Genomic DNA, 15541 nt, shown 5'->3' with positions numbered 1-15541 from the left:
AATGGGACGGTGGCGAGAGCATCACGTCAGATTTCACGCTTGCGTGTGACAGCAGTGCTTGTTTAGCAGGAGACGGTGTTGTTGACTATACAAGGCAAGTCCGAGACCGAGCAACGAGCCGTGTCGACGCAGAGCTGCGCGGCGCTGTTAGGCGGAGAGAAAGCCCGCAAATCACTGCAACGCACCACCGCTCCACGCTGCTGTTATGGCAACAATACCTGAAAGGCAGCGCGCACGTGCTCAGCGATTCCGCCCTTAATCAATGAAAGATGATCAGCTTCAGCCTGTGATGCCACTTAATGAGGCTGTGTTAATGTGCTCTTCAGCACCCAAATATGGAGACCCCAAGATGACAAAATGAAGTGCAAATACAACTGAATTCATTAATAAGTGATAATGTTACTTAGATAATTAAAATAGATGGCAAGAAAGAAATATAAAGCTTTGTACTTTCTTTCCCAATTAATTCAGAGCATAAAATAAAACTTAAAAAAGGTATGTTACTCCTCTCTTTGCCTTCACTTCATTTGTTTTTCTCAGTTCCTTTGTTTTTCTTGACATACATTTATCTAATATTTGATTATTTTTATTAGCATAACATAACGTAACAACACTTATGAACCTTTAATAACGCCTGCCCTGTTAGCATGTGGTACCAGCATTAGGCATCATTTCCTACTTGTTGTAAATGTGTTTTATATTTAGTTTTTTTTTTTATGTTTATAGGACATCCACTCACCTGACTCAACATCTGTTGTCATTTGCTATATTTCTTAATTAATTATTTCAATACTGTAAGTATTGTAGGTTGAGGTCAGAGACTTTAATCATTTAAATAGATGACCGGATACAAGCACACAGGCTGAGGGATAAACTGTAAACGTGTCAGAACATCTGTCTGCCACTGGGGGCACCAAAGTCAAATAATACTGAGTGTCTTTAATAGTACTTGAACACACACACACACACACACACATATATATGGCATAGTCTCCATCACTCATAGGTTTATGTTCTGACAAACCCACAAATGGACAAAGAGGTGGAGCATGGGTGGAGCTGAAGCGGGCCAAATGAAGCCTGGTTGCTCAAACTGATCGGCTAGCTGACACTCAACGCGGCCTTGCCTGGCCTTTTAATGTGGAGGTCTATGGGGACTAGCTCGAAGAGAAACTGACGTTTTTGGCACTTCCTCATTGGCAAAACAAGAAAACAGAACTATCAATGAACACATTAAATTATGTAGTTGGCAATAAACTGCCATTATAGCGTAACTAGGTGTAGAGATGAAGGGATGCAGATCGCTTAGTGAAAATAGCTTTATTATTCTGAGTACAAAACAAAAGAATTTATTTTAGTTTATACAAACTGTAACATACAGAATATGTTGATAATGTCCAAAAACAGCTTTGGAACAGCCAGAACTGTATGAACAACAAAGTGCAGAGCGTGTCCAGTAAACACAATATATGGCATTTTCAAGTAGTTCAGCAAATAAGGAACTGAGATTATTCAATTCCACTCCACGTTGGAAACTTCGGCAAGGACCGATCTTTGTTCAAAATGTTCACGTACTCCTGCGCCTGAATGGTTATTTTTAAAAAAGCCATGCTTGCGTTTATCCAGTGTTTACATTTAGGGTTCATCCAGTGGGAGAACTCAGCAGAACTACACATCACTGCACATTTCAGCAAACAAGACAGCAAGGTGGCATTTAAACTACAACTGTAAGGACGTTATTGACAGACGACAGATGTTGGACGACTCATCCGAATGAGAGAAGAACAGAAAACACATGCACGAAAGACTCGTTCAGGTTTGAACTTCGATCGTCACCCCAAACATCTCAAATTCAAGTGTGACTCGGGACACAGCATGGCAAACGAATACAAATCAAGGGAGAGACCCATTTATATTTCACTAAATGTCGATTTCACAGTTAAGTTTTCATTTTTAAGTCTCGAACATACATAAGGTTGATGTGAAGTTGTCTTTTGTGCACAAGAAAGACCCGACAGCTCAAGTTACTCTGAGACGACGCACAGACGTCTTGCACAGAGGACGATTTTTCTTTTTAGTCCAGGTTAAGCTCAAACGTAGTCATGATGTCCCGCTGCATAGTCATGTCAATACCAGACATCTGTGAATAAAAAAAAAAATAAACCACAGAAGAAGAGTTGCTAAAACGGCCATCTTACCAACACCAGAACAATATCACACTAACACATGGGTGAAGGCACTCACGGCTTCTCGCCTGCGACGTTCTTGCTCCTTTTTGCGAGCCATCTCCCTTTCCCTGTCCACTGAGGACTGCGTGGTCACAGCTTGTGTTTCTATGGGAGACTTCGGCTGCTGCTGCTCAGCATCTTTAGCGTCTGAGTTAGCCTCTGAGCAAACGCTCTCCGGTGAATCAGGATCCTCTTTAATAGGTTGTGGATTTGCTTCTGCTTTACACGAGTCTGGTAGGCTAGAAGGAGAATGTCCCTGTTAATTGGAAGTCTCCCTCTTTAAGCATTTATAGAGAAATACTGGAAGTATCGGCATCCTTTCAAAAACCGGCATTTGGACACTCTGACTTATGCTGAACAATGTAGACTACGGGCAGCAATTCTAGCTTTAACAATGAAATAAATCTACTGAATACCTGCTCTCCTTCTCCTTGTTTCCTTCCACCTGTTTCTTCTTCAGTGCTTTTTCACGTTCTTCCTTTTCTATGGCAGCCTTACGGAACTGCTGGAAGCTTTCTTTTGAGGACTTGATTGCGGTCTGAGTGACTGACTGCCTAACCAGTCTTGCCCAAGACTCAGCATTTTTCAGAACAATGTCCTAAATGAGACAAAGTTCCATGTTTATCTGCAATCCATTTCAGATGTGCTGAGTGGGGGCGGCACCAACTAGGATCAACTTTAAAGTCGCAGTCATTGATTTTTTGGCCTCTAGAGGACAGAAAAACATCAAATGGCATTTAGTTGTTATAGATAATACTTTGCTGCCCCCTGGTGGTGGAAACAAACTGCAAGATGCAAGTCTGGAATTATTAGAAAGTGTAAAAGCATTTTCTGAAATAAAATAAATTTGGGTCTTTTTTAAAGTTACATTCTGCAGTAAGTAGTAAAAAATGTTATCTTCTCTTTCTGAACATGCATTAATCTTCATTAATATTAAAATGTGTCACCTCAGATCAGTTTAAAATGGATCCTTGTTTGCGCGAGCCTCCCTCTGTGTCCTGAGTGAATCATTTCTCAGCACTTCAGGAAAAAGATCTTAACACCTTCTGTTGAATATAAACTCAGTTGAACAATACCAACCTTTTTGGGGATTTGTTGTTTTTCCTCTTCAGTGGATTTATTGGCTGTAGTGCTGTGAGGCACATGAGTCACCTGACCGTCAGGAAAGTCCTCAAGGTATCTGAAATCTGCCATAATCACTTTAAAACAAGTGGTCTGCTAGAATATTAGTAATTGATCAAAAACGGCGATGTGAGCGTCTTCCAGTGACTTACTCGTCTCATCTCTGAACAGTGGGCTGTCCTTCAGAGGGGACAGCACTGGGCCCTGGTGAAAAGTAAGATTTAGTTTAACAATTTAAATCTTTAGGTACTTCATACTCATTAGCAATGCTGCACACTATGATGACCATATACAACCCATAAAAAACCCTCATATCAAACTGAGGATAACACAGTACAGTATATATATATATATATATATATATATATATATATATATATATATATATATATATATATATGTTGCTTTGATACACCTTGAATACTTCTCCACTGATTATGAGTCTACTCTGTAATTAAACTGGTCAAATTTGTTAATCCAGATCTACCGTGAAACATTGAAACAATGGGCTGGGCCCTCTGAGTCCTCGGTTAATGCCTTTAGGTTAAAGGGTCCAGTGTGCAGAAATTAGTGACATCTAGTGGTGAGGGAGGAGGCTGCAACCAACTGACACCCCTCGCCTCACCCTCCCCTATTGTGGCTGCTAAAATATGAAAAACACAATAGGTGGACTCTGTGGAAGAGGACCAGCTCCCTCTGTAGATATCGAAAACACAATTCTTATATTCAGGGGATTCAGCAGCAACGAAAACATAATTATGAATATTATATTCCAGTTGGGCTGATAGATCTCAAAAATTGTCTTTAATTGTTGAAGTTGATGTGTGAAGTTGAAGAAGATTTTTGGAGTGTTGTAGTTTCATCAGAAGTACCTCAAATCTGGCAGCAGCCCAGTCCAGCAAAACTCCTGGCGACACCATGGGGGACAAAAGGGCAGACAAATCTGACAAACAGGAAGTGACAGATACCGATCTTCAACACATCGTAACTACGCGAGAAGCAAACATCTACTGTGCATTTAGACAAACATACAGCAAGAGCTCGTGTACAGTAAAATCAACTGAAACTCAGCTGACCCGTCCCTTATTGTCTGTTCAGCCCTTTTTGAACTGAAAGTTTTCACTTCCTGAACTTGTTTCTGAAGGACACTGAGCGTCTGGGAGAATTAAAGGGGAACAGAGGAAGGTTCATGATGTGGAGCCACTGGCAGTGAGGAAGGAATAAGGAATCTCAATGAGAGGTTTTTGTTAAAGAAGCTGACTACACGGTTTTTGGGAGGCATCAGTGCTCTCAGAGGTTGCTGAAAGGGACTGATACAAAATGCTGGCAAAGAAAGAGAAAATAAAGCCAAACTTAGAAGAAAGAAAGTGAAATTATTGTGCATTTTTTACAATCTTACTTCCCTCTAGTTGAGGCACAAAAAGGACAGATGTAAGCAGTACCTGGAGGTGATAAATCCAGCTCATCACAGGTCTGGTCTGCATTCCGGGGCGTTGGGTGGCCTTTGGTTTCTGCTGCCGGGGACTGCACAGCAAGAGGAGGCTGACCAGTCTTGACTGAGGCTTTTGTCAAATCTTTGGTCTCCGATATCAGCTTACAACAGGCAGCGCGAGTCACCTTTACCTTCAGAAGAAATCACATTCTTACTCTTCACGGTGAGCAGCGAGGCTATCTGACCATGAATCAGTTGATGACAGGAAGCAGATACTGAATGCATTTACCTTCGTCCTAACCTTTCGGCAAGAGTCTTTACTTTTCTGCTTCTTTGTTTTTGGCACTGAAAGAAATGCACGTTAGAAATTCACAGTCTGCAGAGCCTCGGACCTTATTCTCCAAAACTGTTCATATAAAACACTTCAAGATGTTTCTCTTCATTAGTGTAGGATATGTAAATATGTGGTTGTGTGGCGTAAAGACTGGCTTCGGTAGATAAGAGATATGGAGTCGTTCATAGGGCAAAATGACAAAAAAAATTTAAACTACAAATACCAAGTGCAATGTATAGAGTATGTTGCATTTTTTCAGGTCTTTTAAAACTACATATCCCTTTAAGCACATATGTTTGCTGTAATCATCCCTCCAGTTCATATTGGCCCTTTAGGGGGGGCAATGAAACAGATGGAAAGTTTGTTGCCCATGCTGTCCTCTCTGTGATACCCAGCAGCACATCTTTCTTTTTTGATTTGAAAAAATGTGAACAAATCACACGATAGCTGCTAAAAATCTCCAGTGGGTTAACTTGTCAGCGTGCTGTCGTGTAGCAGAGTTCTCCACGATGTGTCAGCACATGGCGATACCACTGTACCCACCAGCGAGGGACGTCACAGGTGCAACAAACCTGAAGCTTTCAGCCACAGAGGGCAGTGAAATGCTGCTTTTCACCATGAATTTAATTTACCCTTTAGTTTTTGATTTGACATATCTATGCCACTGATATCAGGCATAAATTACTGTCCACTTCAATAAAACAGCCACTCTATTACATGTTCATTTAATGTCATTAATGTCATTGGGACAGATGTGTGCACCTCCCATGAGGACAGATTACTAAAGGTGTGAGTGAAATAAACACAAAGAGCAAACACCTGTTGAAAGTGCAAAAACATCAAACTATTTAATATCTGGTGTGTAACCCAGAGAAATAGAGTTTGAAACGTATTCGTAAGGCACCCCGGTGAACTGTGTCCACGAATCATCTCTTATTTAACAAAGCGGAGAAGGGAAGGGTAAATCTAGGGTAGGTGAGTAGAAAGTGCTAAGGGGAGAGCGGCTAACCTGATTCAGAGTCACTGCTGTCAGAAGTGCTGGAATGACTGCTGCTGCTGTCAGAGCTGGATGACGAGCTGCTGCTGCTGCTGCTGCTGCTGCTGCTGCCACTGAGGCATGAAGGGTAGCTGAGGTCAGGCGATGCCTTGATTTTAGCTGTTAACAAAAAAAGTGTTATTTTTACACCCATTGCCTCACATGTGGATGCAGAACTGTGATGACTACACTGTTAATCAAATTCAGTCCTTACCTGCTGGCTTTTTTTTCTTAACAAGGTGCTGCTCTTTATTGGCAACCTGACATCTCCCAGCATCCTTTCTGCTCTGCAGTCCTCCTGCAGGCTTCACCAGCTTTTTATCTGCAGGACGGGGGAGAAAAAAAACATCTTTATTCTCATTGCAAAGAGAAGTTACAAGAGGCACAAGTTATTTTTTAAAAAAGCTGCATTTGCTGCAAAGCAGGACTGAGCTGAACTCACTGCTAACGCTCTTGTTGCACTTCTTCAGACATGCTGCAACAAACCTCTGCAGGGCTCTCAATGTGGAAGGCTTGAGCATTTCAAAGTCAACCTCAATGTCCTCCAGAGTGGAGTGTTGCAGACAGGACTCCCTGGCATGAATGATGTTCACCAACATGCCCAGTTTGTCACCAGGGAGCTTGTCTATGTCTGATTTCAGCTGCTTCTTCTCCCGGTAAGTCACTGGTGTGGGTGGGACGTCATCCTCACATTTTAAAGGTAAGGTCCCATCAATATTGTGTCTGTTGCCATTTCTAGACATGCATACAAAACATTTAATGTTAGCATGGCACATGTTGGAAAAACATAGTTAAGTATAAAATAAATTGTATTAAAAGATAAAATGGGGCTCACTTCAAGGTAGAGCTCTTGTTTTTGGCCATTTTCTCTACAACAGATTTGCATTTGGAGAATTTGTTCTTTAATCGCGCAATGTCCTTTTCTTTGGCTCTTTTTTCCTTTTTCAACTTGTCTCTCTTCTTTGGTTTCATCAGGGGCTCCTGGGTAAGTTTCTTCAGCTGATCACTGACAGCTTTCAACTGAGAAGCCAGCCATTAATGACACAATTAGGTCAAATGCACTCAACTGAATATCTTCTCAAAAACCATTTGCACGGTCACTGTCATGCAGATACCAACCCGCTCCTCCAGGCTGGCCAGCTGCGTGGCCACCTCTGACGAACTCTCGGCTTCTGAGGAGCTTTCACTTTCAGAACTTGCTGAGGTTGACAGACTTCCTTTTCTCTTGTCAGCTTGCGGATGAGATATGGAACAATCCTCTGCTTTTTGGGGAACCTTCAGATACCGTGCCTCAAAAACGTCCTGTTGATACAAACGCAAATGTGTTTCTTTAGTAGCAATAGAAAATAAAAGAGTGACACCAATGCTTCAACTTCAAAACAGTAATTACAGGGACATGTCAATGCATTATGTAATTTACCAGTACTGGTTTTATAAAGCCTAATCCATGTCTGATCCTTGTTGGTTGTGACCCCTCAATAAACAGTCACCACACTCACTAAATGAAAGCCATATTCACAGAACGCATCGGCAGGCAAAAATTGTCACTACTTTAGCAACATTTCTCCGCTGCACCACACCTGTGAAGAGCTCCTGTTGGTTGTGAACAACATTTAAACTTTTGCTGAAGATACAGAGAAGCTGCTAAAACCCTCCTCCTGTCTGAATGGATATTATACTCGACACAAAAGAACGCCACTCAAAACATTACATAAAATGACTAAAGCCATGATACAGTGTATATTTTTTAACTGTCAAATATCTAAATTAAATGTATTACCTATTTTAATGTAGACCTACTTTAGATTAAGTGTTTGGCCCCACATGGTACCTTTCAGTACTGCCATACTGATTTGATGGAACAGGAAATCAAAAATATATATATACCTGCAGTTTTCTCGCCATGTAGACCACCTCGTGCGATGGTGGATTGTATTTGTAACAGTTGGAGAACATCAGTCGGACATCAGCAGCAAATTCCTTCGCAGTCAAATACTCTCGTTGATCCATTTTTTTCTGAGGAAATAACACTTTGTGTCAGGAAAACTGATTTAAAATAATCTTATATTCTCCACTTAATCAGCACCATCGCCATCAGTCATCTCACCCTGATGGTGCTCAGGTCCATTGGCTGCTTGATGATGTCATGGTAGTCGTGCAAGCCCAGAGCAACCACATCAACAGGGGTATAAAAGGGCCAGGCATATGCATAGTGCCTCTTTGAAAGCATTTCCTTCAGGATATCATTGCAGTCCCTCAGCTGCTCAGACAGTCTGACCTTCTTGGTCTCAAAGGTAGGCAGGTCTTTCTTCGGAGGTTTGATGGGCCTTCCACTGCCTCTCCTGGTAGATAATGTACAAGGTGCTGAATGATCCACAGCAGGGGACACCTCACTGCTGGTGGTCACTGAGGTGGTGGAGGGAGTGGGGTCTGCTTTCCTCTTTAATCCTTTTTTAATCTTAATATTTAAAAAAAAAAAACAGTGAATCACAACATATCTTGAAGTTAGACAAAACAGTGGAGCAAAGAATATACAATTGGTTCAGCATTTTGACATTTTCAGTTCAAGACCCAAACACAGGCTATGCTGCACTATATCTGCACTGGGAGCTAACACCAGTTTGTGAAACACCACCACTGTCACTCATTTCATGCAATGGAGACAGTCTGTCTAACACCAGAAAACATTCACTGTAGGGTGGTATGAATGCAGAGTTTGATGTCAATGGCCCCACCAGCACAGAACGAGCTAAAGCTAATGCATCCAGCTCAAATATAAAAACATTTATTTGACACTTTCATAAAAATGAGGAAAAAACATAATTTATGACAAAACAAATGAAACATATTTCCTTTTCTGTTCTTACCAAAATAAGAAGCCAAGCACCAGAACCAAAATGTAAACTCTGACACCCAATCACATTAACAATGTAGCCATTTTCTACATGTTTCACACTCTTAAAGACTAAAAGCTGATGTCATGATTTAAAGTCAGTATGTAAACAGTGCTCATTGCTTGCAAACCAACAAAATACTTACTGTTGCATCAATTTGTGCGGAGAGCTGGATGGGTGGGATGAACTGAGGCACATCAGGAGGAATGACTGTGACCGTCTGCTGGAGAACAACTTCTGACACGAGGGATCTCTGCTTTATGGCACCTGCATGACAGGAGGTAAAGTGAATACATGCACAAGAGTCAGATTCCTTTTTGAAACGGAAAAAAAATCAGCAGAGGATGTTACTGCAAAGTTCTAACATGGCAAAATTTGTGGCTGTTTCGGGTATTGAATTGTCATTTTCAAATACATCTGCAGCAATCAGACAGAATTAATGTTAAAATCCAGATTTTAAAAAAAGGCAATCTCATCTTAAGGGACTGTTTTTGTGTTAAGATACCTGCACTCGTCTTTTTGCTTTTCACTGCTTCCTTTGCAGTGATTGATGTATCTTCACACTCTTCTTTAGGCATCTGGGACAATTTCTGCAAAAAAAGCTTCTCCAGGGCCTGTGCCATAAAAACAATGTCATCTCCAGGCTGTGGAAAGGAAATGAACAACAGTATATTATTATCAAATAAAAACACACAATATGACGAGACAGTTTGAGCTGCAGAAATATTTAAAGAGAATCTTCTGGGAGTGTGAACATGAACTACCTCATCTAAGTATGACAGAACAGCAAAAAGGATTAGTGAACATTGCCATGATAAGCATATGGTGTGTTACACAGCACCACAAACAGTATTCTCTTACCCGATTGTACACATAGCAGTTGGTGAACATGGTGTTGAAGTCTTGTATACACTCAATTGCTTGCCAGTAATATTTGTTCTTAAGACGCTTGTTAATTGTGCTCAGATCCATAGGATTTGTAATAATTGTATAATAATCCTGAAAGACAACAAAGACACTGGGATGAATACACCGAAGCCTTTCCTTTCCGCATCATAGTCAAAGACAAAGTCTGCTGGATGCACCTAATTATAGGCTTAAAAACTGAAATGCTTTAGTTTAACTGAGAGAAATCCATGATTGCATGTCAACAACACATTTCTGAGTTGAGCTGGGCTGTGATGACTTACTGGGAGACACAGTGCCACTGCATCAACTGGCTGGTGAAAGGGCCACGAAAAGTGATGCCTCCATAAAGCTTTGATCACCACCTTCTCCAGGTACTGTAGCTGATTGGTTACACGTCCAGGCTTCTTGGGATTGACGACCTCTGGCGGAGGGGGATTTCCACTCACACTGGGCCAGACTTTCACATCAGACATTGTGGTGTTCAAAGGCCATGAAGGGGGAAGCTGTCAGCAGTATGCTTTGCTTAGCATTCATCACACGTTTTCCTAAACAAGTGAAGAGCAGTTTGCAGTGCTTCAGTAAAATGTAAATTAAAAAAACAAACCAAAATCAGACAGTCAATCTATGCTGAAACCTATTCTACCTTACAGCTGACATCCTAAACCCTGGTCAATAAACCACTCACAGTGCAGGCTGCCATTTAGACTGGTTATGCTAGTAGTGGCTAATGTAGCCTCAAAATTTTAGCCTCAAGCTCACTTCTTAAGAACTGATCACCGTACCACAGTTGAGGTAATTTAACTGATTTCACTCAGCTGCCTCTGGAGCCACACTGTTTTCTACAGTCTCCTTTTAAGACTTAAAAAGAAGCATTTATAGTTAATGTGACTGAGTAAAGTTAGCTAAAAACCATATATGTGCCCAGCTGTTTTAAGAAATCGCTCAAAATAAACGCTTTATTTTTTACCCAATTCTTTCACAGCTTGATTGTTGGTGAGTGTCACAGGGTGGGATGTCAGGCTGTTGTGAGTTTTGGTCTTTCAACGGGATTTATTGACAAAGACAAAAATATAGAATAACACCAGCTTTATCCTTATGACAGTTATATGAAGGCTTCAAAATTTTGTTAGAGATTTATAGTCACCCCTTCAATGCTGTTTTAAGTTTGAAATTAAAAAGTTAAGCTTAAACCCTGATGTAGAAACTATCTCATCTGCTTCATCAATTCACTGGAGCTATCGCTTATAAGACATAGTCAGATCCTAATCTTGATGTAAATGAAGGAAGACTGACTGATTAATGAGTCAGCAGGTGGGATGTGATCACCTGCATACCTATACGGTGTCATAATGCCCTTTAACTACTGGCCCAAAATTCCCAATGTCAGGTTTTAATCAAGTGGGGGGAGAAAAAAAGTCAGGCCCCATGGACTGTATTATTCAAGGACTGTATTAATTATTCACTCAAACCAATGTTTGATTCTATGGCATGAAGGCAGAATGGCACTGCAATGCTGGAGGAAAAGTAAAATAACCAACAATACCAAAAAAAAAAAAAAAGCATCATCAACAATTCTCTTTTCATTTAATCTGAACCAATTATGTTGTTGACTGAATGGCTGTACACTTAATGGCTCCCTGTGTGATACCAAAGAAACCACAGATCAACACTGACAGTGTATTGATATCAACATCCTCAACAGCACAGTGGATGCTCACGAGAGGCACCTTTGCTAAACATGGTGATACTGCCACCTACAGCATCTCTAAAAAAGTGTTCCAATCACCGTTTTAGCACATATATAGACTATTATAGATCTGTTTCAAGCAAACAAGTACTAAAAGTGGAACAAGGATATAGCATCTCCTACTAACCAGACACTGCATCCCATAAACACTATCTGTGTTATGTAATTACATAAAAATGGTTCAAGAAGGCTGAGCTCATGGTTTCTTATTGTGCATCATGTAAGTTGGTGTCTTAATAAACTTCAAGGGTGTTTTTTGTATACTCGAGTACAACTTGTTGCACGGTTCTAAAGAGAAAATGTGTTTTGGAATGAATTGTTATGAAAGTGCACTGCTGCCTTTTACAAATTGAGGTTTGTAGTTTAACAGAGTTTTAAAACTGTTAAAATAGTTTGAGTTTGTTCTTGCAAGCTTTTTCAAAAAGCAAGTGAACTATATATCACACTTTAACGATCAGAGTAGCCCAGCAGGATAAAGAAAGTGGGGCTATAAAGCAATAAGATTTGTACTGAAGTGCTATCCTTGCCACTTTTAAAATGATTTTTCTCGATGTGCAAGCTGGAACTGTTTTTATTTCACAATTACTTTCATTGGAAACCCAACCCAAATAAATTTACATTGCAAGTTCTGGATCTTACTTCAATTTTATTTTTTAAAAAGCAAGAAATGAAGAGAACACTTTCATACATGAATAAACCCAGCATCCATCATATTTTTGTACTTTTGTTCGCGCAAAGTGCATTTTAAGGAGCATATAACCCACACTTCTGCGACTAAATGTTGAGCTCCTCAGTCTCCTACATCTGTCTGTCACAGTGACCTGGTAACTGGTTTGTCATTCAATAGCAAGTTTAGGGGTCACTCATATATTTGACATTAGCAGTTATTTTATTCAGAAAGCACTATTCTGATAAAGCATAGCCCTCTTTTTGGATGTTCTGCAGCTGAAACTTGTCAAGTAACTGACTGAAAAAAGTACTCCTACTTAGTAACACTTCCAATAACAAGTTGTTTAAGTCATTTATCAAGTAAAATTGCCATGCATTTCATGGTTCTGACTTACTCGAGTGATGACTGATTGCTTGCTCGACCAACAATCTGTTAACTCAGATGTTTCCATTATGCATGAAAACATGAGTTAACAGATTGTCGGTCGAGCAAGCGATCGGTCATCATTCGAGGCGCTAACAACAACTGAAGGGTTTAGACTAATGATAAATCAATTAATTGAAAACATTTCATAAATAGTGAATATGTGGAAATAATCACTTGTTGCAGATCTTAAAAAGTTAATAACAAATTTAATATATGACACTATCCTCCTGTAAAAACTAACACAGCTATTCAGAGGGCCATTGAACGAATTATCCTCAGATCACTGATAAACTCTTACTGTCCAATATTCTAAAGTTACATAATGTAACTTAGAAATATGAACAGTGTTCAACTCCAATTCCAGTCCAAGAATCAACACACCAACTGTTCAACCACATGACGATGGTGTAACTGGAAAAATATACTTTCACAGTTTGGGCAGCCTTAAAAAAAACCTGCCTGATAGATCAAGGTCATCGCTATTGGTGCACATCAAGATGTCTGTCACAACACATTTGTTGTAGTCAAGAGGTAGACTTTGATGACTCTGAAGTAAAACAACCATTGGTAGACAAAAAAAAAAAAAAAAAAAGGAATGAAAACATTTTTGGGGATATTGCAGTGCTGTAGAAAGCTTCAGCACTCAGATCAGTGACTTCATCACAGATACTGCAGACATGAACATGACAGACAGTGGGCAGTGAAAAAGACCAAGTGGAAAGGTCTGCATACCTGCCTTAAATATAATATCGGGGAAATTCATGAAAACAGTGGCAGCTGCCTTGAAGCTAACCAACAGATGACCTTTCCACAGTAAACATTGAATGATGGACATCCCATAACACTAACGGTAGGTTAGTTGGTTGGCCGTTTTGAAACACGAAATTATAAACTGATTATGTCATTAAAACCACCAACAGCCGACAGGACATGGCCCTGCGTGTCAGCACAAATCTAGTAATCTGGAATAACCTCTGAATTTCAAACTGATGAAGGACACGTGTCAGAAGACAGTGCAGGACTGAGACAGAGGTTGTCTTTAAAGACGTATCCAGATTATGCGTTTGTGAAACGCTGAGACACGCAAGGTGTGTGAGATGTCTAAAAGCCAATATGACACACAGCTTAAGGCTCCTCTCCTAGTCGAACTGCTGTAGCAGAAAGCGTGCCTGCATGCTGCACTGTTGACAGTGTTCGGGCTAACACGTGAAGGCGCCACCACCACGCCCACCGGTTAGTTTAGCAAGAACCGTTAGCAAAGCCCCACAGCGCCGAGAGCACGTTAATGTGATAAATGAGAGGGAAGATGAGTTAAGGGTGTCCGAGATTTGCTTCCGACATTTCTGTCGCTTCAGTTTCATCCGACGAATTGCATAAAATGACGCCTCAGCAACCTACGCAGTTACATTAGCCAACACAAGCGGTTCAGATATAGCCGAAAAATGCTAACGTTACTGGGCAACTTGGCCCACTTTAGCCTGCTTGCTAGCTAACTGGCAATCGGTATGGCAAAAGCTAGTTATTTTCACTTCTCCGACGTGTGTACAAGTTTATTTTATCTATCGAAATAAGGCCAGCGCGGCGTACCAGGTGTATTTTCTCTCAAGAATGACTTCATGGACGCGTTTAGCATAGCTAACTGTAACGTCTAGCTAGCGTTAGCTGTGGTGATGTGGTGGCGTTACCGTTATGGGCTCTTTGCCAACTCATGCCAGCTTTCGCAAATAACTCACTCATCAGCAGAAATACATCATCTGAAGTTTAACTGTGGAAAACATGGCATTTAGTATGCATTACCGGGCCAGCATTACCTTACAAGATATCACAGGCTCTTGCGTTCAACTCTTCAGCGGCAGACGTCTCTACGGCAACCGCCTCACATTTATACCCTACTGCTCGAGCCGCTACAACTGATTGGTCAAAACACCACCTGCACGTGTTTCTGCAGGGAAAGACACTCCAAACAATTTCTTTCATGCACTAAAAGTGAACCCACTGCATCCTCTGCAGATGTGTAACGTCAGCTACCTGGTTTTTACAAGCATTATGGGAAGATTTTTGTTGAGTTGTTCCAAACAAAATGGCAACTCGGTATCCCGGAAGGATCCTGGACGATCATCGATCGATAAGAACACCGGTTGATCAATGCACAGGCACCAAACCCCCTGTAAATAATGTCAGTGGTTAAACTGTGCGCCTGTTGAGGCAGGCGGTGTCTCTGTGACCTCCACGGGAGGCGGAACGTGTCTGTGAAAACACGGGAACAGAAAGCTGGGATGTGGGCGGAGCGGTGAGTTCAAGTGCTGATCCTGAAGTGGAAAATCTGGACACACAAAAGCTACCCACTCTTCTCTATGAGGAAAAACTGAACGATATACGGTTACATATCGTAATCGTACAGTTATGTTTCTCTTGTTCATGGTATCAAAGTGCTCTTTTTATGCAATATCCAAGTCTTTTCTACATTCTATATTTTGCATTTGAAAATACAGAGTAAGTATAACCGACATGAAGAATCACGAAAGTGTGAATAAGATTCACTCTTACTATAGAATGGAGAGAGTGCAGCGCAGAAAAATTAGGGGACGAATTTAGAATTTACCAGGGTAACATGAACTACGCACGCATGTACTTCCTGTGAACTGGTTATTCGGAAGGAGTGTCCGTGCCTGTTAAATTGCATTATTTTCATTGTGGTCACGATGGAATACAGTTTGAAGATTAAGGTTCAGTGAAATAACAT

General features: G+C 40.8%; 1 protein-coding gene across 3 annotated transcripts; it reads right to left on the bottom strand.

Annotated features, from left to right (window-relative positions):
* Window positions 1-1446: 1446 nt before the first annotated feature.
* Window positions 1447-10477, bottom strand: brdt (bromodomain, testis-specific). Of its 3 annotated transcripts, none has more exons than XM_041934824.1 (19): window positions 10237-10477; window positions 9908-10045; window positions 9552-9690; window positions 9192-9313; window positions 8260-8610; window positions 8040-8168; window positions 7272-7454; window positions 6988-7172; window positions 6595-6887; window positions 6367-6474; window positions 6126-6272; window positions 5072-5127; window positions 4793-4973; window positions 4223-4293; window positions 3503-3554; window positions 3309-3415; window positions 2645-2826; window positions 2245-2467; window positions 1447-2140 (listed from the first exon to the last, which is right to left on the bottom strand). In XM_041934824.1, the coding sequence occupies exons 1-19, from the start codon at window positions 10426-10428 to the stop codon at window positions 2075-2077; spliced, it is 2925 nt and encodes a 974-aa protein (XP_041790758.1). In that variant the 5' UTR covers window positions 10429-10477; the 3' UTR covers window positions 1447-2074. The 3 variants fall into 3 exon arrangements, with proteins under 3 accessions (XP_041790758.1, XP_041790759.1, XP_041790760.1); XM_041934825.1 differs by having other exon boundaries at window positions 4223-4257; XM_041934826.1 differs by lacking the exon at window positions 9908-10045.
* Between the last annotated feature and the right edge of the window lie 5064 nt (window positions 10478-15541).

This window comes from Chelmon rostratus, chromosome 4 (assembly GCF_017976325.1).
Source record: "Chelmon rostratus isolate fCheRos1 chromosome 4, fCheRos1.pri, whole genome shotgun sequence".
Classification (NCBI taxonomy): domain Eukaryota; kingdom Metazoa; phylum Chordata; class Actinopteri; order Chaetodontiformes; family Chaetodontidae; genus Chelmon; species Chelmon rostratus.
This window is presented reverse-complemented; position numbering and strand designations above follow the sequence as displayed.

Excerpts from the sequence above, each read along its gene's own strand:
- brdt (XM_041934824.1), bottom strand. The coding sequence starts at position 10,428 with ATGTCTGATGTGAAAGTCTGGCCCAGTGTGAGTGGAAATCCCCCTCCG. Across the intron at positions 6,273-6,366 it reads TAAGAAAAAAAAGCCAGCAG|CTAAAATCAAGGCATCGCCT; the intron begins GTAAGGACTGAA and ends TTTTGTTAACAG. Across the intron at positions 4,974-5,071 it reads GCCGAAAGGTTAGGACGAAG|GTAAAGGTGACTCGCGCTGC; the intron begins GTAAATGCATTC and ends TTTCTTCTGAAG.